At 43.1% G+C, this 22,858-nt stretch overlaps 2 protein-coding genes across 3 annotated transcripts; one reads left to right on the top strand and one right to left on the bottom strand.

Moving 5' to 3' along the window:
• Positions 1 to 2,005: 2,005 nt before the first annotated feature.
• On the top strand, positions 2,006 to 14,595 carry pole4 (polymerase (DNA-directed), epsilon 4, accessory subunit). 2 transcript variants are annotated; one of them, XR_013578488.1, is made up of 5 exons: positions 2,006 to 2,298; positions 9,398 to 9,482; positions 9,705 to 9,746; positions 11,599 to 11,688; positions 13,170 to 14,595. XR_013578488.1 is itself a non-coding variant. In XM_078555818.1 (4 exons), exons 1-4 carry the CDS (start codon positions 2,086 to 2,088, stop codon positions 11,610 to 11,612), a joined length of 354 nt encoding a protein of 117 aa, XP_078411944.1. In that variant the 5' UTR covers positions 2,006 to 2,085; the 3' UTR covers positions 11,613 to 14,595. The 2 variants fall into 2 exon arrangements, 1 of the variants encoding a protein (XP_078411944.1); XM_078555818.1 differs by having other exon boundaries at positions 11,599 to 14,595.
• Positions 12,338 to 21,675, bottom strand: admp (anti-dorsalizing morphogenic protein). The gene is made up of 5 exons (XM_078554745.1): positions 21,396 to 21,675; positions 21,145 to 21,287; positions 19,642 to 19,764; positions 17,056 to 17,248; positions 12,338 to 15,311 (listed from the first exon to the last, which is right to left on the bottom strand). Exons 1-5 carry the CDS (start codon positions 21,673 to 21,675, stop codon positions 14,908 to 14,910), a joined length of 1,143 nt encoding a protein of 380 aa, XP_078410871.1. The 3' UTR covers positions 12,338 to 14,907.
• Between the last annotated feature and the right edge of the window lie 1,183 nt (positions 21,676 to 22,858).

Here is a 22,858-nt window from a genome sequence, read left to right as displayed (position 1 = left end):
TAGATATGCACTTCAAAAGAAAACAAATGGCAGGGTTATGGGGAAAGAACAGGAGAGTAGGACTTATTGATACCTATTAAAACACAATAAACTGAATGACCTCCTTCAGTGCTGCAACATTCTATGATCAAGAAATCATTTTCCTCTTTGCGGCCATCAACGGAGTGTGAAGCAGTCTCATTGCAGGCCTGAATCATTCTCCATCCCCAACAGTGTAGTCCAGTCAGTGTATTTCCCATGTTGGAAACAAAGCGTGCAGTGCTGGGTGACAGGCGAGTGAGCCCTATTCCAGCCTTCAGAGACATGAGGCTAAAGTACTTGAAGCAACTTCAGCACAAACAGAATGATACCTATTTCAAATAATACTGAATCTACGTAGCTGCAGCCTAAACCTCAGTCTACTCTAAACTCAACCTTGAAGGTGAAACAATCCAAATCTCCCCTTTACCAATCCCTCTCCATGCCCAGGGTAAGAATACCAACCCTCCAGATTGAACTTATTGAGGAGGTGACTAAGTGCGTAGATGAGGGTAGTACAGTTGATGTAGTCTACATGGACTTCAGTAAGGCTTTTGACAAGGTCTCACATGAAAGACTGGTCAAGAAGGTAAGAGCCCATGGGATCCAGGGCAATTTGGCAAATTTGGCTTAGTGGCAGGAGGCAGAGGGTGATGGTCAAAGGTTGTTTTTGTGACTGGAAGCCTGTGTTCAGTGGCATACCGCAGGGTTCAGTGCTGGATCCCTTGCTGCTGTGGTGTACATTAATAATCTAGGCATTAATGTGGAAGGTATGCTCAGTAAGTCTGCAGATGACATGAAAATTGGTGGTGTGGTAAATAACGAGGAGAAAAACCTTAGACTACAGGATGATATAGATGGGCTGGTCAGATGGGCAGAACAGTGGCAAATGGAATTTAATCCTGAAAAGTGTGAGGTGATGCATTTTTGGAGGACTAACAAGGCAAGGGAGTACACGATGAATGGTGGGACCCTAGGAAGTTCAGAGGATCAGGTGTGCATGTCCATAGATCCTTGAAGGCAGCAGGACAGGTAGATAAGGTGGTTAAGAAGACGTATGGGATACATGCCTTTATTAGTCGAGGCATTGAATACAAGAGCAGGGAGGCTATGATGTGGAGTTGTATAAAGTGTTAATTAGGCCACATCTGAAGTACCGTGTGCAGTGCAGTTCGCCACACTATAGGAAGGATGTGATTGCACTGGTGGGGGTGCGGAAGAGATTCACCAGGATGTTGCCTGGGCTGAAGCATTTTAGCTATGAAGAGAGACTAGATAGGCTGGGGTTGTTTTCTTTAGAGCAGAGAAGGCTGAGGGGACCTGACTGAAGTGTACAAAATTGAGGGGCATGGATAGGAAGAATTATTTCCCCTTAGTGGAGGGATCAATAACCAGGGGGCAATGATTTAAGGTAAGGGGCAGGAGGTTTAGAGGGAATTTGAGGAAAAAAATTTCACCCAGAGGGTGGGGACTATCTGGAGCTCACTGCCTAGTGGTAGAGGCGGGAACCCTCACAACATTTAAGAAGCACTTAGATGAATACTTGAAACACTACAGCAGACAAGGCTACAGGCCAAGTGCTGGAAAATGGAATTAGAGTAGATAGGGGCTTGATGACAGGCGCAAACACTATGGGCAGAAGGGCTTCTTTCCGTGCAGTAAAACTCTATGACTCCAAGTGTCCTGAAGTCTCCAGGGATTTAAGTTTAATCTTTAGGACGCTCCTGGAGTGCATTCAGTCACAATTGGTAGCCTTAATCCAGATCCAACCCCGACTGACTTTCCCACACCAAACTAGACTGGAGAAACCAGCACCAACTCTGCACTTCTGCTCATTGCATCGTCTCTAACCTGATTGGTTAGGTTAGCAAGACTCGCGATAGCAATCTGATTGGACCAATGTTTTTGACCAAAGTGTTGTACTATTGGTTAATTAACTTGACGGCACACATATTCTCTCTTGTGATTGGTAGAGGTCGTGCTCCGATTCCGTGCGTGATTAACGGGAGAAGGCGCGTTGTGATTGGTTGTGGCGGACCGGCTCCCTGCGAGGCGGGAAGGCCGGTGATGGAGGAGCGGGAGAGCGGCGCGGGCGAGGCGGGCCAGAGCCTGCAGCTTGAGGCCGAGGTCGAGGTGGAGAGGCCGGGCTCGGCCCCGCTGCCTGGGCTGCAGCATAAACTGCTCCGGCTGCCGCTGAGCCGTATCAAGGGGCTGATGAAAGCCGATACTGATGTGTCGCTGGCGAGTCAGGAGGCCGTCTTCGCCATCGGCAAAGCCACGGTGAGTGTGTGTGTGGGGCAGCCTCGGCCCGGAGACCTCGGCCCGGAGCAGCCGCCTGTCAGAGGCTGTCACTGAGGCCGCCTGTGGTGCAGTCACCGCCGCTATTGATGGCTCTTTGCCTGAGTTCCTGGACCCCTGCCCAGCGCTGCTTATCCTTGCTCAGGATATACTGACCTTTAGAGGGGTGCAGTGTATATTTACCGGAGGGTTAAATTACAGGGAGAGATTACACAAACTTAGAATAGAAGCAAAATACTGCCAATTGTAGCAGAATTTCTTCAAGGTAGGGAAGAGAAGTGGCAGTGAATTAAACACTAAAGTAAAAGCTAAATACTACATATATTAAACACGAAAAAGTGAATACAGTGTAAATTAAACCCTACAATAAAAGCAAGATACTGCGGACTTTTCTGAAGAATATTCGACTCAATATTAACTTTCTCTCTCTACGGATGCTGGAGTATTTTTAGCACTTCCTGTTTTTATTACACAAACTTGGGTTGTATTCCCTGGAATTTGGAAAATTAGGTCATACAGATGGTTTCTCTCTATCCATCCCATTTCCACTAGTTGGAGTGTCTAGGACAAGGGGGCATGACCATAAATATAAAGCCAGACCTTTCAAAAATTATAAAGCGCATCTATACACAAAGGGCAGTAGAAGCTTTGAACTCATCTACAAATGGCAATTGTTGGTAGATAAATAATTTTGAGGTATTAAGGGAAATGGTGCAAAGATAGGAATATGGAGTTGGCTGACATCAGCAATAATCTTATTGAATGGTGGAACAGGATTGAGAGGCTAAATGGCCTACTCCTGTTTCTGTATTCTCTGGCACTGCTATGACCTGTACAGATCATTGTGGAGCAGCCCAGTGACCCCTATAAAGGAGCACCCTCTAATCACACTCTGAAGCTGAAGCAATTCATAACTCAGCCCCCTGGTGCTGTGGACCTGTTGCCTTCTTTTCACCTTTTCCATTGCTTATGCCCCAGTTAACAAACTTGTATTCAAAAACAGCTTGCATTTATAGATAACATCGTAGGGCATCCCAAGGTGCTTCATAGGACTTTGTTAGACTAAAAATTGACACTGAGCCAAGGAGGAAGTTATGAGGACAGTAACCAAAGGTTTGGTCAAAAAGTAGATTTTAAGAAGCGTAGAAAGAGGTTTGTGAAGGGAATTTGAGTTAGATCATAGACAGCTGAAGTCATGGCTGCCAACGGTGAGATGAAGGAAGTGGGATCAACCGCATTATTTTACAGGCAACTCTAATATCATGTTCGTCCTTCCAGGTGACTGTTTGTCAGCTGGGGTGTTTAGTAGGGCTCGGGTAGTTACATAGATAACTGCAAAGGCCAATCTATGCCGGAAGATTCTGCAACTAGAACAGGATGCTGTAAATGATTGAGTTTTGTATGAATTGCTGGCTCAGGATTTCCTCTCCTTGCGTTTCTCTCTGCCTCTGAAATATGCTTGCTTTCAAAGGAGTCTGCACTGTTTTTTATTTGGATGTGGCAGGTGCAGCGATCCTGGGCGAGCTTCTCCCAGGACTTGAAGTCAATATCAAAACTCCCAAGTGAAGCCTTCAGAGTGTCCATGTGTCACTTCCTTTGACTCTCAAAGAATGCACTCCTGACTCAAGCTTTTCATAGAAGATTCACTTTGGTAAGTGAGTGTGGCATTCTGGCAATATGACCAGCCCAACTTAGTTGTAATTGTCTCAACATGGTGTGGATGCTTGACATGCCTGCTCAAATGAGCACCTCAGTGTCTGGTATTTTGTCCTGCTATCTGATCTTCAGAAGCTTCTGAAAAGCAGCTCAAGTGAAAGTGGTTGAGCTTTTTGGCATGATGCTGGTACACAATCCAAGTCTTGCATGCGTAGAGAAGAGCGGACATGACTATTGCTCCATAGATATTCAGTTTGATAGGCAGACTTACTCTTCTTTCCCAGACTGATGTTCAAAGTCTGCTGAAGACTCCATTTGCTTTGGCTATTCTTGCGCGTGCCTTGTTGTCTATATATATATATATATATATATATATATATGACTGAAACCTTGGGCTTAAAGTATGGCTTTCCTGGGGGAGGCTGGTACATTAATTCAGGTTTCTTCCAGCTGATCATAAAGCTAAAGTTGTTGATTGCATTGGGGAGCAAGTCCATGCTACATTGCGTGTCCAGCCCTGATCTGGCAGCTAGTACACAGTCATTGGCAAACAGGAAATCACAAGGTTTCAGATTGAGCAGTTTCCCATCCATGCGATATCTGGCGATGCCAGGATCACCATCATGGAAAACGTCGGAGAGCATGGTGGATAAAAACATGCTGAAGAGGGTTGGTGCTAGCATGGAGCCCTGTTTAACTCCATTAGTTACTGGGAATAGGTCAGAAAATAAACCATCGTCCAGGATACGTGCTAGCATGCCACTATGGAACTTTTGAATCATTGTGTTGAATTTCTCAGGGCAACTAAATGTCTCCATCACCTTCCAAAGGCCCTCAGAGCTGACTATCAAAGGCATTGGCCAGGTCAACAAACATGGTGTAGCATTCCATGTTCTATTCCTAGCATTTCTCCTGGAGCTGTCTAACTGCAAACACAATTTCAGTGGTTCTGGAACCTTTTTTGAAACCACACTGACTCTTTAGCAGCAGATCCAGGTCAAGATGTAATGGTTCAAAGGATTCTGGAAAACATTTTGCTGGCAATGGAGAGAAATTAGATTCCTCTATGATTGTTTGCAAGATTGAGTTCCTTTCTGCTCGTACAGGTGGATGATGGAGGCACCTTTGTATCCATGCTTGCACATAGACTGAAAAGATTCAGTGAGCTTCTTGACCAGGCATTGACTACTAGCCTGGAGACCTCAGCTGGGATAGCTTGAGCTCCTAGAGCTTTGCCACTAGACAGGAATTTACATTCAGCATTTCTAACAGTGTGGGAGGGTCATCAAGAGAGCAGTTGATGGCAACCTGTAGCAGCCTGTTGATTGCTTCTTCATTGATAGATGAAGGCTGATTGAGGATGTGGTTAAAGTGCTCTGCCCATCTTTCTAGAATTTGGGCTTTTTCTGTGAGCAGTGTTGACTCATTGGCACCGAGGATTGGTGATGAACCAGTAGGCTGGGGCCTGTAGACAGATTTTAGAACATTGAGCACCGTAGAATCTCTTCCACTCTTTGTGGTCTGTATGTGACTGAAGTTCATCTGCTTTCTGATTCAGCCAAATGTCTTGCATCCCTGAGTTTGCATTATATGATCCTGTGAATGTTTTGTTAAGCATTGTGCTTGGATAGTGATGACTGGTCATGAAGGTAAGCCCCCCATAGGCGATGTTTCTCCTCTAGTAGTTTCTGGATGACCTCATTTTTTCATCGAATCAGTCTTGATGCTTATGAGAGGTAGGGCCAAAGGCCTGAGAGCAAAGGAATACACTATATCTGTGAATGCCATGAGTGTCCATTTTTGCTGTACAGAGGTGGCTCTTTAGCATCAATGAGAGAGATTCTTTCATGACTGCTTGTTTGATTCTTGAGACATTGAGATGCTTCTGGACTTTTGTGCCCTGGGGGATAGATCTTGATGTTTAGCCTTGAAATAAGACTGTGGTCAGTCGAGCAGTCAGCCCTTTCGTTACTTACACATCCTATTTCTTGTTCTGACCGGTGATGATATAGTTGATTAGATGCTAATGCACATATGGGGATGCATCCAAGACAGCTTGTTGCGATTAGAGAGGTGGAAATTAAAAGCTCATGCTCAGCACATACCTTCAGCAAGTGGAGCTCATTGGTGTCACAACTGCCAACCCTGTTTTTCCTGATGACCCCTTCTCACACCTGGTGATCTGCACCAAATCTTGTCTTGAGGTCACCAAAAACGATTAGCTTGTCTGACTTTGGCACAGTAGCAATCAAGGAATGGAAGCTATCAGAGAATTTATCCTTGACTTTATCAGGATTGATCATTGTAGGGGTGTACACACTTGGAGCTGCTTGCCTATTGCAGTGCAGGGCGAGTTTAAGCACCATCAGACAATCTTTAACACCCTTGGGAAAGCAAGTCAACTTATTAACAAGATGATTCATGACAGCAAAGCCTACACCAACTTTGTCCCATTCTCCCTTTCCACGGCTACTCCAAAAGAATGTGTGACCTGCATCGATATCCTTGAGCTGTCCCTCCTCAATTAGACAAGTCTCGCTGAGGGCAGCAATCTGCACATTGTACCTAGCCAGCTCTCTACCGACAAGCAGTTCTTCTCTTGGCTCTGTTGACTTTGGCATTGTCCATGAGGACGTGCTCGTTCCATGTGCCAATAGTGACCATGTCACCTTTTACTTTCTTTTTTGTGATTGACTAATAATGCGTTGATGAGATCCCTGCTAGCTGTGGCCTGCTGGCCAAGGAGGTGAAGCAGACAATGTTTAGGGCACCTTTTCTAGCCCCTTCCTCATATTAGGAAGGTGAGCAGTATGGTCCTGAAAAGGGCTGCTCGGTCACTGAGCTACTGAGTTCCACTACTTCCTTGCAGTGTAAAATGACCCTATTACCTGAGCTGCCTGTGTGCAGGTTCACGGCTCCAGCTCCCACTGAAGCCACACCTGTTGCTGTGTCGCTCACCTTCAGCACAGGACTTTTAAAAGTAGGCGATGGATGACAGATGATGGAACAGTGATGAACATGACTTGCTCGAGAATTGGATTATAGTGAGGGAGAGTTGCGTATCGTCAGCCTCTCTCTCTTTTCCTGACCTGTATTGGTCCAGTGGTGAGACGAGTCTAGACAGGCAGAGATAGATCCCGGATGCTGTGGGTCACCAGGACATCTTCTGTGTCTTGTCAAGCTCTGCATGTTCCACAACACAATGCTGACCCATCTCCAAGATCATCGGACCTTAGATTGATCTCATCCACCCAGTCCAGGGGAATCGATCTTTGCATATCAGTCTTTGCATGCCAGGGTAGACAAATTCCTAGGTTGCCGAGGGTAGGAGACAGGATGGCTACCCTCACCTGGTTTGGCTGACCTGTCAAAAGGGCTTAGTGGCGTATGGCACTTCTCGCATACTAACAATTACTTGGAGCCACAAGCGAGAGCTGGGTGATGATGAGGACCAATACAGCCACTCCAAAAAGTGTGGAGAGCACATCTGTGAGAGGTGCTACCCCTCCCTTATACCCAACCTCTAATTATAGGATTATTCCCTAATACAACTGGGCTCTTGCCACGCTGCATCCAATTTTTACTAGAAGTGTTCATGTGTACTCTTTCTCTTCCCCTATCCTCATCCCCAATGTTAAACTTGAGACAGCATTGTTTAGGCACACTGAACATGTTGGGATGTACTATAAGTGGAATCAAACCTGAGTGAGCTGTACTTGGATTTGCTAGGCATTCAATTGAGATCCATTTGGTGTGCCTGAGACCAGTTTGCAATAGGAAAATAATTCTTTACATTGCAGCCAATTAAGTATTTTTGAATTGCAAAAGTAGGATGTTTTGAGATGTCTGGAGATTATGAAAGGCGCTATATAAAAGCATGTCTTTCTTTATAATCCAATTGATGGTTCTGTAAAATAGTTGGGATTTAATCCCAAAATAATCCACCCTGTTGTTAGATGTAAAGTGGTAAGCACAACCTGCCAGTAGATGCTTCTCATTCTGCTGATACCAGTGCCGATATATATCTTTTATAGGGCTACCTTCCTGGTCATCATCAATCATAAAGTACAGTGTATCAACTCGGGCAATCACTTACCATGTGTCATCTTAAAGAGCAGGGATCTGCATTAATGCGGGTTAGCCGCAATGGGCACAGTCATTGTGATGGTAACCAATAGGATGACTGACTAATTGCATGGGATAAGTGAATAATGACAATAGTTCATATTTTATATGACCTGTTTAACATAATATGTTCTAAAGTGTTTACAGGAGGGTTATAAAGCAAAATTTGACACCAAGCCACATAAGGTGACACAGTAAGGAATGTCTTAAAGGAAGACAGAGAAGTAGAGGAGCAGAGAGGCTTAAGGAGTCAATTCCAGAGCTTTGGGCCTAGACAGCTGAAGGCGCAGCCACCAGCGGTGGAGAAATTAAAATTTGGATGCTTAAGAAACTGAAATTAGTTGAGTGCAGATATTTCATCAGATTGTAGGCTGGAGAAGATTACAGAGCTAGGAAGGGTTGAGACCATGAAAGGATTTGAAAACCAGGATGAGAATTTTAAAAATGAGGCATTGCTTGACTGGTGAAGATGGATTCTTTGACTTAACCACAATTTGCTGAGTAACATAGTACAGTAATTGTCTGGAGAGGCAAAGACTATTTTTCCATCTAGTCTACCATTCAAATCTAATCATGATTCTGAAACTAATAACACTATTCCATCCTTTTTTAAATAATCTATTATGGCTTCATGCCCAGCATACATCAGTAATCTCTACAAAAATTATCTTCCTGAACATATTAACCATCATAACTTTTAAATTGTGTCCTGTAGTCCTCAAATATTACAGCTGACAGAAGAACCCATCAACATCCAAAGTCTCCACATCTGTAAACAAGTTTAATGACTATATCAAGCCTCTATTTCCACCCCATCCCCTGAAATATTTCCTCCAGAGAGTAAAGTCCTAGGCTAAATGATCTTCTCTTCATATATCTCTGTTTGGCACTTGACATATTGTGATTTTTTTTTTTAAGCTTCATTTCATTTACATTGTTGTGTCAGGTCCGTTGTACAGACTGACCTGATGATTCTACTTGAGTTTGCATAATCGTTTAATCTCTGGTATTAAACAGTGACATTGATCATCTTGCATAAGAATGGATTAATGAAGTTTAAGACTTAAGAAAAGCTTCCATCTTGGCTCCTGGTACTGTTTACTAATGAGGCAAAGATAACTTTCCTCCCTGAGGAGGGACCTCGTGGGCCGCCAGAGGGAAGAAATGCTGGGCCTGCTCAAGAAAGATACCAGAGCTGTATAGGGCCTACTGGAAGTATGTACTGGATCTCTGAAGAGGGAAGGTATACTGGGCAATCTCGGTACCCCAGTGACTAAATGTATTTGGTTTCTGCTGACAGGAGCTGTTCGTTGAAGTGATCGCAAAGGATGCGTACACATCCGCATTACAGGGAAAGCGGAAAACCATCCAACGGAAGGACGTAGGTGAGTCTGCCAGCAGCTTCTGTTAAGCCAGATTCTTACCAAGTTGTTAGAGCATACATGAGGGTCTTTGTTCATGGGATTATAGTGTGTATGAGTGACTGGGTTTTGTGGTGTTGATCTAAGCTGGAGTGCAGGCACTGTTGCTTTGGTGAAATAGTCAATTGTGGTTTTGATTGGGAGTTGTCCATGTTGCTGAATGATGCCTTTTTATTTCTCTTTTAGATAATGCAGTTGATGCCACAGATGAATTTGCATTTTTGGAAGGTGAGTGTTCCCTCCCTGTGTTTAGCAACCAGTACCTTTGATCTGGTAGCTATTTTCTTCTCATGCTGCTGCCATTAATTCATACTTGGTTCCCTCGTAATTCATGGACATTGGAGTGCAGGAAACAGATTGATCATGTAACTTGAGCTCACCCAGAGGCCTTATTGATGCAAGGTGCAGCAGACAGAGTTACCTCGAGTTGGGTGCTGGTGTGAAGGCTCAAACTTGTCGAATTGCACAGACTGAGCTGTCATTAATCTCCCACATAAGCAATAAATAGTATTAATACAATGTGTCCGTCCTATTCCCTCAACCACCTATGTAATCTATTCTTCAATCAGATTTTGGTAGTGTATTTCACAGCTTCACAATATTTTAAGTCCTAAGCATCTCACATTTAATCTTTTATCTATGTCCCCTTGTCTTAGACCCCCTCAGTTACTGTAAATAGTTTTTCTCCACTTTCTCATCCCTTCATAATTTTAAGCACATATCAACATACTTAAAACAGCACTATTAGTATACCTGCACCAGATGGATTGCAGCAGTTCAAGAAGGCAGCTCACCACCACCTTCTGAAGGACAATTATGGATGGGCAACAAATGCTGGCCTTGCCAGTGATGCTCACATCTAACGAATGCGTTTGCATGTACTGGAAGCTACATATTTATACACAGGGCTCTTTTCTTTACAGAAAGAACATGTACACACATTGTGCCTGTTTCAGCTCAACAAAATAAGTGACAGCTGTTTGCTAACTCATTCCTCAGAGCAATGCCTTGACCAATCAGGGACAAGCTGCCTAGTTTAAATTTCAAACAATGCTTGGCAATTAACTGTCAGTCACCACCACTGGTGCATTCTCCATGGCAATGCCACTTGCCAACTAATCAGCACTCTCTTCACATACAGTATAAATTGTTGTTTTCCCCTTAGATTGGTATTCTTGCGAAGTGCAAGATGGAAAGCTTAGGCATGTCTCTTTTTATCAGCAGTTTTAAAAAAAACCTTAAACACCTTTAGAAATGAGATTGGGGCACCTTTTATTATCAAATCGCTCAATGTTTCAAGTCCGGCTTTACATTTATATTTCTTCATGCGAGGCAGCATCCCAGTGAAATCTGTACCCTCTCAGTTGCTTCAACACCCTTCTATACTGTGGACCCCAAAACTGCATTGTACCCAACTGTGATTCTATGATTTTATTAACCCTTCCATTATTACTTTTATTCCATATTTCTTAACCCAGTATTCTATTAGCTTTTCTTTTATGATTTTATCCTGCTGCTTTTAATGTCTTGTGATCCTGAACTCCAAACCCTCTGCTTATCCATGTTGCCTGGTCTGCACTTCAATTAGTAAGTCGTTACACTTCTTCCTCACTTCCCTCTCACAAACAATTCAAAATAAATTAATTGGCTGTGAACTACTTTGAGACATGGTGAGATCATTGACCTGAGACATTAATACTGTGTCCCTCTACATTTTCTGCCTTACCCCGCTATTGGCAGCATTTTGTTTCTTTCTGATTTCCAGCACCTGCGGTATTTTGCTTTTGATTTAACCTTTCTCTCTCTCTCTCTCTCTCTCTCTCTGTGTCTGTAAGCCTTTTTCCTTCTGTATATGTTTGTGTGTCTCACTTTCTTTCATGTTCAGATTCTTCAAACTCCCTAACTCAATTTGTTGGAAGGAATTCCTTCATCTTTACTTTCCCAGGTTCTGGTGCTGATGCTGCAACACCAAAAAAGTGGGGACAACAGTAGTCACCGTGTTTCTTGGGTTGCATATTGTTATCATATCTGCTTCTTGTTTGTATGTCTCAGAGAATTTCAATACACTTTATTCTTCCAGGAACTCTGGATTGAAATGGAGCCGAGCTTCACTAGAGGCCAAATTAACTATAGATGGAGAGCTGTGTTCAGAGATTCTCACTATATAAGTGTATGTACATTTTGTATAATTTATAATAAGGGTGTTCTACCTGTTGAGTAATTGAATGTTTGCAGATTAAATGACTACATTAAGACACTTCTGTAATTTTTATTTTGAATATTACCCTTGACCACAAGGCCTTTCAATCATGCTGCTAGTGGGATTAGTATGTGTAGGCATAAAAGAAAGTACCAACATGATTAGGCAGGGTCGATATCTTACACAAAATAGATTATCTCTCAGCCTATAACTCTAATACATGGCAAGCATCACCACCCAATGACTTGTATCATCTTAGTTGGTGTGATGACATTACGAAAAGTTTCAGAGTACTGTAATATAAATTACAGAGCAATGTAATATAAACTGACTTTTACATAATTACAAATACACAGCAAGATATGACCTGAAACCTGTACTGTGATGAACAAAGGAAGACTGGAAACCTAACTGTCTGAACTTGTGGTTAATTCCAACCTGAAACTTACTCCGGGGGACCCACTGTTCTATCTCAAACGTATTAGTTTCTACCTCACTTCATTATCCTTCTGTGCATTGTAGGATGGTGTGCATTAAATTATGTTTGTGTGTAATTTTATCAGAAATTTCAGTCCATTCTGATTTTTAATGCCTCCTGAAGTCACCTTTTTGCCACAGATATCAATTAACACGTGCTTTGTATCCTTTTCGCTTGAACCAAAATCACTCCACACCCCTCAATGCTTCTTGCTTGTCAATCTGTTCAGTAGCAAGGGACATTATTTGCCATGTCTATCTGAGAGTAATGCAATTGAGGCATTCAGCTTAGCGTCTGCTTGTGGGGGCCTTGGGCAGTAATAATGCATCTGTTCCTACATGCACAAGTGATTTTGTGCTATGCATAAGGTACTGCACTATGGACTTGGTGGTAAAGGGTAAGATTTATAGGAAAACTTGTGTAATGTGTAAGATCCTAATGACCTATATTCAAGTGATGATCCTCTTTATGTAATCCCACATAACCTAATTTTACTAATTTAATGTGACCTGTGCTGTATCATGTTTTGTCTGCCACCTCCTCTCACAAATGACAAGAATACAAAAAGTCTGCAATAAATACAATTAAATTGACATCGACCAGAAATTGTTAAACTGAATTTAAAGCTGGTGACAATGCCTGCTAATGCTAATTGCCTGTAGGGGTCCAGTTTCAGGGCCTCAAGTTTTAAAAGGGTAGTCATTGATTAGGGAAGACTGTGCTTTACCTTTTTGACTAAGCTCAATTTTTTCTGACCTTTGTGATTGTTGGTTGAGTCTTTTCCTACCTTTTGAATTGTTATTGGAACTGTTTCAGTTGTCACTCAACTCGACTGAATCTAGGTTTTACTGTATGTACCTTTCTGTACAAGTGATTATTATGCCTGGCAGTACAATGACTCATTGGGGCTGGTTATCTGATCTGAATTGTGGATCTTTTTTTCTTATTTATTTTCTTTGTCCCTTGACTTCAGAAGGTTGCGGGTCCAAGCCTCACGGCATGGCTTGAGCATGAGCATGAGCATGGAAGGCTGACGTTTCAGGTCAACGTTGCAGCAAATAGAAAAAATATTAATAGGTTGATCAGGGAGATGAAGAAAAACAGGGCTGCAGGTGCAAACTACAACAGTAAGAAGTTCCTTCAGCGCAAGGTTATTCAGAGATGACCTGGGAGTCTTCACAATGCAAATAAGTTAAAAAATACATGACTGCTCAAAAGAGTAAGTGTTCTGCATGATTAAAGATATCAGTCCTAGACTGACTGAAAGCTTTTATATTTAAATAGATGCCAGGAATAGATGGTACTTATCCCATCATACTAAACAGAATAGATTTGTGTAGTATTGACAATCATTAAGGGTGTTGCTGGACAAGGAGGGATCAATAGATTTGAAACAGGTTAATATGGTCTCCATATTTAAAAATACTCAGCTTCCATTTAAAGCAGCCAGCCAGAGTTTGTGAAAAAGCAGCCGGAAGGCCCCAAAGTCAAAAGCTATTACCACTCCTGCAAGCCTTTCTCCTCTTCCAAACACAAGTTCTTGCCAAGAGATGGTCATATGTTTAAAGAAGGTTAGGTCCTGGTCAGTGACCTGAATGCAGCAATATAGGCGGGTTCAGGGCAAATAAGGCAGAGCATACTTTGCCTTATTTGTGCCCAAGCTTTTTTAGAGGAAGCTGGGGGAGGGAAAATCAGCTCTTACATTTGGTCTATCCACTTTCATATACAATTTAAGGAAATGAAGGGCTGAATGAAATTGTGAGATAACAAGAATGAGCAGCACAATGACATGACTATAAGAAAATAACAGGATCTTTGAGATTGTGAAAATAACAGAAAAGCAGTGAAGGAAAGTGAAAATATCACTTGACATGAGCAAGAGAAAATAATTGGGTTTGAAACGAGTGACTAGAGAACAATGCCGAAGTGCGAAAACTGAACTGCAGTTAGCAGTGGAGAGTGTGAATCATTGAGAAGATAGACATCAGAGACTTGGAGTCTAATAACAAAAGGGGGGGAAAGTGAATAACGAATCAAGAATCTGAGGAGAGAGAGAGAGAACAGGATTGAGGGGTGGAAAGAATGAGTGATGATGACCAGTGAACGGAGTGTGAACTAATGAAGAATAAAATTGAAGATAACTGAAACAAGACTGAGAATAACAGGAGGGGGAGCAATAGCATAACAGTGGAAAGGGTATTCTTCCCTGTGCCACAAGTGGGGCATGAGATTGGAAGCAAGTGAGGAGGAGAATGCCTGAGAGGGATTACCCTGTTCATTCTTCATTATTCTTTGGAAGTTTACAATGTGTAGAAATCACCCAAGCTTACAATGCTGTATTCATTTATTCTGTATAATACATCAATTTACAATGATTAAACTCTGCCAATAATCGTGAAGCTGCATATATTAATACATCTATATAGAATTATATACACATATGCATATTTTACAACTAACTGTGCCGTCAACACACCCTTGCTTTATGGAGTGACCATTTTTATAAAATTCAATTTCTCAGACGCCTTCCTTTCATGATTGCAATTTTGAAGAGACTCCTACTGGTCCCACGATTTCCAGATCTTTTGAGGATGCCTGTTGCTCACCTCGAGCCAGTCATTATGCAAAACTGGCATGGTTATGGCTCTGACTGGTAGTTATAATTTCCTTCTTGGTACAATTGGGTGGGAATTAAAGCTGCCGATAATAGGTTAATGGCACCCACAGCTGCCAGCAACCATGTCGTCATACTGTTTCAGGACCACATTCTCATCGTCATCAAAATAGAGAAGATTAATGGAAAAGAGCTTGTCTGGGATGCAGCACGGAGATGCCACGCCATTGGCTAGCTTAAGAGCATTGATAATGGACTGAACAGTGGCATGGTTGGTGGGTCTCATATTTTGGCCCAGTGGGAAGACGCATGCTCCTTTACAGTGGTAGGCATTGTAACCTCGAGGGGAGATAATCCAACCAGCCCAGCCAATCTCTTCAAAGTCTACATATAGAGGATACCTCTGACACGCTTGGAAGCCCAAGGACCTTGTGTTCCGGTTCTGGCTTGCTTTGTTCTTGAGTGTTGCATAAGGGAGTGATGGAGTCTCTGTGGCCACATCTGAAAGTGTGCAATATAATGAGTTAAGGCACCTCGTGTATTCCAGGTGCCATTTAAAAACAAAAATCTTTTGTCCTTGCTGAAGATGCTGATGTTGGAATTTCACAGGCACCAGCACCTTCTGCTTAAAAAAAGCAAATACTGCAGATGGTGGAAACCTGAGTATTTCCAGCATTTTTTTATTATTTCATCCGTGCAGAGGGAAACAAAGTTAATGTTGGTCGATGACCTTTCATCAGAAATAATATGTTAACTCTGTTTCTCCCTCCATGGATACTGTCAGACCTGAGCATTTTCTCTTTTTATTAGTACTTTCTGTATTTGGACAGTCAGCAAGGATTCAGCGTTCTCATTCTTGTACTTGGTTAACTGTCACCTTGACTGAAATCAGTTTAGAAAAAAGTTGGGTGCTACTATGCTGGATTACGGTAATACTTCAAATGAAAGTCTAAATTTGTTTGCTTAATCCCTTAAAGAAGCATTAGTACAGTGAGGTAGAGAGAGAGAATAACTTTGACTTTTACACCTGCTGCTGCTGAGCTGAATTTTCCACTCCAGGAGGTGGGCTACGTAGAGATAGTGCTAACAACCTGAACCGACCATAGGTTTGTCATGTAGATACATTGGTTCTGGCAGTATGAAATGGGCAGGTTAGGGAACGTTTCTAGTGCATGTCTGGCAATAAATCTGCTGATAGGAAAACCTTAAGTCAGTGTGTCTGAGTCATCCACCTAGAATGAGGGATTGTAGTCATGCTTTCAAACTCCTCCCAGCTAGCATCCTGTTAATGACCCTCAGTCAGCTCCCTTTCTTGAATGCCTTCCAGTCAGCGCACTGTTATTAACTATTGCAATTGATATTACTGCTTTGCAGTAAATCATTTGAAATAGTAAAGTAAGAACCCTGATGCCAGTCTGTTCATCATTGTAAAACCACACTGGCTTCCGTCCTTGTGCACAGTTTTACAGCACTGTGGGTGCATCTGCACCAGATGGACCGCAACTGTTCAAGAAGGTGGCTCACCACTTCTCAAGGACAATTAATGATGGGCAACAAATGTTGGCCTTGTCAGTGACACCCACATCCCATGAAAGAATAAAAAAATAGACAGTTCTCCAGTAACTCACCCAACCCACCTCAAACATTAGTTGTCTATTCACAGCCAAATCCTGTCATTAACCAACACCCTCTCATAAGTACCTTAGTCATGGGTTAGACACCAAAGTAATTTAGAATTTTGAAAAGCCAGTAGATACTTGCGTGGGAAGTAAGGATATTAAATGATTTGTAATTGGGATTATAAAGATAAGTAGCTACCACATAAGGTGAAGGAGATTGAACGAGGCAACCTGTCCTTTATAGCAGATAGAAGTGGTTGCCCTGGCTGGTTTCTCTCCCTATCTCAGCCTGGCAGCACTGAGGGTGAGCACTTGACCAAGCTAATGCTAACAGATTAGGAGTTAAACCTACAACCTTCCATGCTGTACGTCTGAGCAGCATATAGCGTAAACCCTTCGTGCCATCAGAAATTAAAAGTTAGATCGTTATTTTATGTAAATGAATGGAATTACAGCTTTGACACTCTTAAATGGATCTGGAGCAGACTCTCCAGAGGGTACCTAACTAAGGTTTTACACCAACTTGTTCAGGCACGTGCCCAACGACAGCTTGTTATAAGTGTGTTCAAAATCAGTGCAGCAGTGAGGTGGATCCTACTCTTTGATACCAATCATAAAGGTTTTACCTTTTAAGGAAGTGGAGGAGGCAATCCCTCTCCTCTCATCTGTGAAGAGGACCAGCATTGGTTGCTTGCTGGTATGATGGTCTCTCCCTGTGGCAAAGCGGACGCTGTGATTGTTGAGTTGCTGCCCAGCCAGAGTTCGCACAATGACCAGCAAGCCCTTATTGCTCTTTTTATCCTGTGTCCAGGCATAGACCTGCCAAATAGACAAATCTTTCATCAGTCAAGTACAGCAAGTGTTTCATGCAGTGTAGGGCTCCGTCTGTTGTGTCTCATTAATCACTGACAGGTCAGGCACAGCAGGTGTCAAATGCAGAGGAAAAAAAAATCTCCCTTTACTCAGCCCAAACAATGTGCTTTAACCCTCAGCCTCAGAACAGCACCTCCTATTGTACCACTGTGACATTTCCATTTTCCACTTGCAAGATGGACACGTCTGAGGGGCCATTGGGCTCAGCTTCGCTCATCCATCCAGAATTAAAGAAAACTCCTATCAAGTTATGTCTTTTGAAAGACTAAGATTTTTCACCACCCCCCACCCCCTTCATTTTATGAAAGCCCATTCACTTTTGTGTGAAGTTTTTATCATCTGTCCTAAATTTTTCTTGCATCATTTTTAGCTTATGTCTTTCTTGTTCTAGTATCCTAGCATATATTGAAACATATTTTATGTATGCTACTTAATTTAAACTAGGCCCCTCTCAGTCAGCTTTTAAGGTTAAAAAGCCATTCTTGGGAAACTCAATCCTTTGGGGATCAGCCCAATGACTTCTTTGTACCATCCCCGTGGATTGAATATTCCCCTCGTGCCTGAACTGAACACAGTACTTAGAATGGTTTCTGATCATTTTACAGTTTTAGCATATCTTTTGACATACTCAACTGGTTGTGGAATATAATTAAGCATTCTGTGCTCTTTGTTGTGGTTGACATTGGTTTAGTGTTATGAATAAAATCTATATTGCTCTGATCTCTTGCCACTTCAACTTTATCTAGTCCTACACTATCTTCTATATACTTGTGAAATTTATTTTCCATCCACTCATTTGGCCTCCAAGTAAGACCATTCAGCCAGATCTGCTGCAGAGCCATGCCTGTTAATCACATGTACTAATCCAGTGTAGCTTTCAGTATACTTAGCCTGATTATTTTCTGGCATTATTTTTAGCGACACAAGGTCTTTATCCTCACACGGACCTAGAAGCTTGTTGATACAGTGTCCATCATACAGGAGCACAACTGGCATCCATGTGCCAAATGTGCTGGTTGGTATGCACATTCTGCCCTGTATATTGGTAAAGGCTGAACGATCAGTGCTGTTTCTCCCACAGTACAAGAACATGAATAAGAGATTGTGACTTCTGGTTCTATTATCCCCAGCAAGGAGAAACATCTTCCCTGAGAAGTTATAACAAGCTTCTGTGCAGTTTCTCTGAGATATATCAAGGGTCTGAATAGTTACTCCCTTGGGTATAACAAGCATTGATTCACTTACTGCTGCTGGTACAGCAATGGTTGGCGTGGTTACTCCCAAGCTATAACAATCAGTGTGAGTACTCCTTATAGAGTCATTTATGGCACAGAAGGAGGCCATTCAGCCCATCAAGTCAGTACTGGCTCCTCGTGACTCAATCCAGTCAGTTCCACTCCGCTGACCAATGCCTGTAGCCCTGCAAGTTTATTTCCTTCGAATGCCCATCCACTTTCCTTTTGAACTCATTGATTATTGCTACTTCCACCCCCCCATTGTGGGCAGAGAGTTCCTGGTCATTACCACTCGCTGCGTGAAAAGTTCTCCCTCACATTCCCTCTGCATTTCTTGCCCAAAATCTTAAATCTGTCCCCTAGTCCTTGTGCTATCAGTTAACGGGAAGAGTTTTTCCTTGTCTACCTTATCTAAGCCCGTCATAATCTTGTAAACCTCTATCAAATCTACCCTCAATTGCCTTTGCTCCAAGGAGAATAACCTCCGCCTTTCCAACCTAATCTTATAACTAAACTCCCACCCCACTATCCCTGGAACCATTCTGGTAAATCTCCTCTGAACCCTCAAGTGGCTTCACATCTTTCCTGAAGTGTGGATGCAATGCTCTCGTTGTGGCCTAACCAGAGCTTGATAAAGATTCAGCATAACTTTCTTTAGCTTTAACAAGGGTCTTTCAAAGAGCTAACATAGGCACAGTAGCATTTGTCAAAATTGTTACAATTTAAACTTCAACAGTAAACCCTACATATTTACACGGCCAATTAAAAACAAAATTAACTTGTCGCTGTTCAACTGATCTGAATTTTAGGAAAAGTGGGAGCCTTCAGACAGGAAAAAAAATATTTTATTCACATTATTCTACACTAATCCATCAGTCTCTGATTCTTCAGTGTTTTTGTACTGTATCATTCTATGAATGTGTTACGCCTTGCAGCTATAACAATGGTTTGTGTAGATGCTGCCAAAGTTAATGATATAAGAGGCCAACATGATTACTTCTGCAAAGTACCAGAGGAAATAGTGATTAGTCATGTAGACATGACAGGGGATCAAAATGTTATTTCTATGGGTATTATTGAATACAGTAATGCGATGTAACTTACAGCCTGAGTGATTGTGAAGACCTCCCATGTGCTGTCATGGACTGCCAGTACTCTGGATGATAGCAATTGTTGCCCCTCTGCTGTAGACGTTTTATTACTGTTCAATATCTGGTAGACACTGACCTAAAACAGATTATACAGACCAGACAAGTTGTGAAAGTCAATTATATTGTAAACACAGCCAGAAAATAATCAAAGTGGAATGAGTGCACAGCTTCCGGTACAGGGCATTTCCACAGGTCTGAATGCAAAAAAGTTCTTTGCTTCCAATATAGGGCAGCAGATTACTTTCCTCCCACCTATTTCCATTATTCCTGCCTGAGAAACTATCCTAACATTATGTACAACCAATTGATACAAAAAGCTACAGTCACCAGGACTCTTAGTTACTGAATCTGTGAAAATAGATTCTTCAAAACTTGGCACTTGTTTCCAGCTTCTTGCATAGGCAGTTTGAGGGGAATTTCCTGTGGGGGCTGTAATCGGGAAGTTACACCCAGTATCATCATTCAATCAAATCATTTTTCTAATGTCTATTTGCATCTAAATTTCCTGCCAATCTCACTGATATAATTGATGCATAAACCTGGAAGAAATCTGTGTAAACAATTGGGGCCCAATGGATTCATTCCTTTAAGTATGACATCTAAAATTTCAAGCCATCCATCATTCATGTATATTAGGTTTAAGAACATGCAGGTGGCACATTGGCGTCAACGTTGACTTTGTATGATAATGGACAATAGCGAATGAGCAGCTTGTTTTCCACCTTTCCCAGTTTCAACTGGAAACACTAAAACGGCCTGTCAATTCACTTTCACCTGCTGTACACAATCCTGCAGAGCCAAAATGACCCCATTCTTAGATTATAAAAATGCGTTCAAAAGCAGCAGAAAATTCAATGCAGATCTCAGTGTGGTTAAAAAAAACAGAAAACTCACTTTACTCTCGTTGCACCTATAAGTCTGGGTTTAGCTTTACACCTGTTTTGAACCAGTCTAGTTGCAGGAGGTTCATGGGTACAGCGCTATATGGAGCCACAAGAAAGTGATGCGTTTGAGCACTGGCATCGTTAGGCAGGCGTAAAAAACTGAGGAAATTCGAGCGTGGCGTAATTATATTAGTGATACTAATGGGTTTCCTCTATCTTTTCTGCCCCGATTATACATCTCTCTGCACGTTGATATACAGGAAATTCCACCTATATTGGGAGGGCATGTGTAAAACCACATAAACCTGGTTTCTCTCAATTTCTGAGTGCCCTTTCTGAATTCGTACTTCTCACTTTCTGTTTTCTCTAAATTTCTTGCTGTCTCTGCCACACTCTCTTCCTCAGTTTGTTTTTATTTCTCTCGGAATGTCTTTAAGTCTCTGTTTCAGTCTCGGATTCTCTATCCCCGAGTTTATCTCCCTTACTCTGTGTCAGTGCAGATTTGAATTTCGGGTTTGGCTGCCTTACTGAATGGATCAGACTTGGCCCCTGCCTCTCGGACGCCCTCTTACCTGATAGAAGTGTTGCCTGTGGTACAGGGTGCCCTGTGAGAGTCGAGCTCGCAGTTTGAAGAGGTGTAGCTCAGCGGTCAAGATGGTCTCTCTCTTGGCCACGCTGGACAGGTTGAAGAAGAACTGGAACTGCTGACTGCGGCCTGAGAAAGAAAAGGTGCAAAGGTGAGCGGAGGGGGGGTGGGCTGGGGGGCGTTTGTCAGTAACCGTTTCTAACACCCAACGCTACAAGGGGACAGCTAGGCGCTCACTTCTGTCCAGGAAGCTGCGCACCGTGTTTCCCAGCAGCAGGTCGGGCTCCTTGGTCACTCCGTCCACATCTGCCACCGTGTTGTAAAGGTCCAGCATGTACTGAGGAGGGTGGCGGAGCCTGGGAGGGGACTGCGGGGCGTCTTCCATGCCGAACACCTCCAGCAGCCTCTTCAATGCCTCGGACCGTACCTGAAGGCTGTGACCGGACAGACTGGCGGCGCAACTCGGTCCCAGAGACACGAGCAGGAGCAGCAGCGAGGCACCGAGCCTGGAGCACATGGCACTTACACAGCTGGGGTGGGCATTGAGGTCCCCGGTCACAGAGGGAGCCGCAATATATCCGCACTCCGGCCTCTGTGCAGCCCATTAGAATGGAATATGCAAGCGGCCAATTAGTGGGTGTGAGGGTCTCGGACCCTGCTGCTAACGAGGTGTGACTCCAAACCCAGGAAGGACAGCTCCCCTCTGTAATACACAAGCATTGACTGATCCCCGATTCCACATGCAGACCCCCCACTGCTCCCCTCGCTCCCCATTGTGCTGGCACAGTCGGGGCCGCATGCTGAACCCTTGAGTGATTAATTTCCACTAATGAAACCATTAACTGTACAAACAGAGGGAGATGGTGTCCCCGAGAGGGACAAGACCAGAGAGCGAGAGACTGAGTCAGAGAAATTCTCTCTCAATGAGAGAGAATTTGGGTCAGGGAGGGGGATATAAAATGCTCAGGTAGAGACTGGTTGAGTTAGAGGGAAACTGAGTCTAAAAGCAAAGAACTGCGGCTGCTGGAAATCCAAAACTAAAACAGAAATACCTGGAAAAACTCAGCAGGTCTGGCAGCATGGGCAGAGAAGAGTACAGTTGACGTTTCTAGTCCTCATGACCCTTCAACAGAACTAAGTAAAAATGGGAAAGGGGTGAAATATAAGCTGGTTTAAGGGGTGGGGGGTTGTTGGGACAAGAAGCCAGTAATAGGTGGAGATAACTGAGTCTGATGGGAAACTGAGTCTAACTGTGTCTCCTTGAGCAGTTGCCTTGGGCTGATGCTTGCTGCAGCTGGGTGCTGTGGTATGAAGGGAATGGACTCTGTACCTCGAGGCCTGCAAGCAGTTGCTCTTCAGGTGACCCTACAGAAACACAAAGCAATGTGCATGCAGCAAGATTCCAGTAACATCATCTGTCCTAATGATGTTGGTTGAGGGATAAATATTGGTTAGGAAACAGGGGGAATTACCCTGCTCTTCCACAAAATGGGATCTTTTACATCCTCCTGAGAAGTCAGATGGGGCCCGGGTTCTACGTCTCATCTAAAAGATGGCACGTGTAATAGTGCGGCAGTCCCTCCGTACTGCACTGGAATGTCAGCCTAAATTACACCCCTGGAGTGGGACTTTAACCCACAATCTCCGGACTCAGAACAGAAGGTGCCGCCACTGAGTGACAGCTGACACCATGAGAGAGT

This window comes from Cetorhinus maximus, chromosome 13 (assembly GCF_964194155.1).
Source record: "Cetorhinus maximus chromosome 13, sCetMax3.hap1.1, whole genome shotgun sequence".
Taxonomy (NCBI): Eukaryota; Metazoa; Chordata; class Chondrichthyes; order Lamniformes; family Cetorhinidae; genus Cetorhinus; species Cetorhinus maximus.
The sequence above is the reverse complement of the archived record's forward strand: the minus strand, read 5'-3'. Positions and strand labels throughout refer to the sequence as shown.

Bases quoted from the DNA above. Each gene is read 5' to 3' on its own strand.
- admp (XM_078554745.1), bottom strand. From the start codon at position 21,675: ATGTGCTCCAGGCTCGGTGCCTCGCTGCTGCTCCTGCTCGTGTCTCTG. The intron at 21,288-21,395 runs GTGAGCGCCTAG...TTTCTTTCTCAG, and splicing joins GCGCAGCTTCCTGGACAGAA to GCCGCAGTCAGCAGTTCCAG. The intron at 17,249-19,641 runs GTAAGTTACATC...TCTATTTGGCAG, and splicing joins TCTTCACAATCACTCAGGCT to GTCTATGCCTGGACACAGGA.
- pole4 (XM_078555818.1), top strand. From the start codon at position 2,086: ATGGAGGAGCGGGAGAGCGGCGCGGGCGAGGCGGGCCAGAGCCTGCAG. The intron at 2,299-9,397 runs GTGAGTGTGTGT...TTCTGCTGACAG, and splicing joins TCGCCATCGGCAAAGCCACG to GAGCTGTTCGTTGAAGTGAT. The intron at 9,483-9,704 runs GTGAGTCTGCCA...TTTCTCTTTTAG, and splicing joins CATCCAACGGAAGGACGTAG to ATAATGCAGTTGATGCCACA.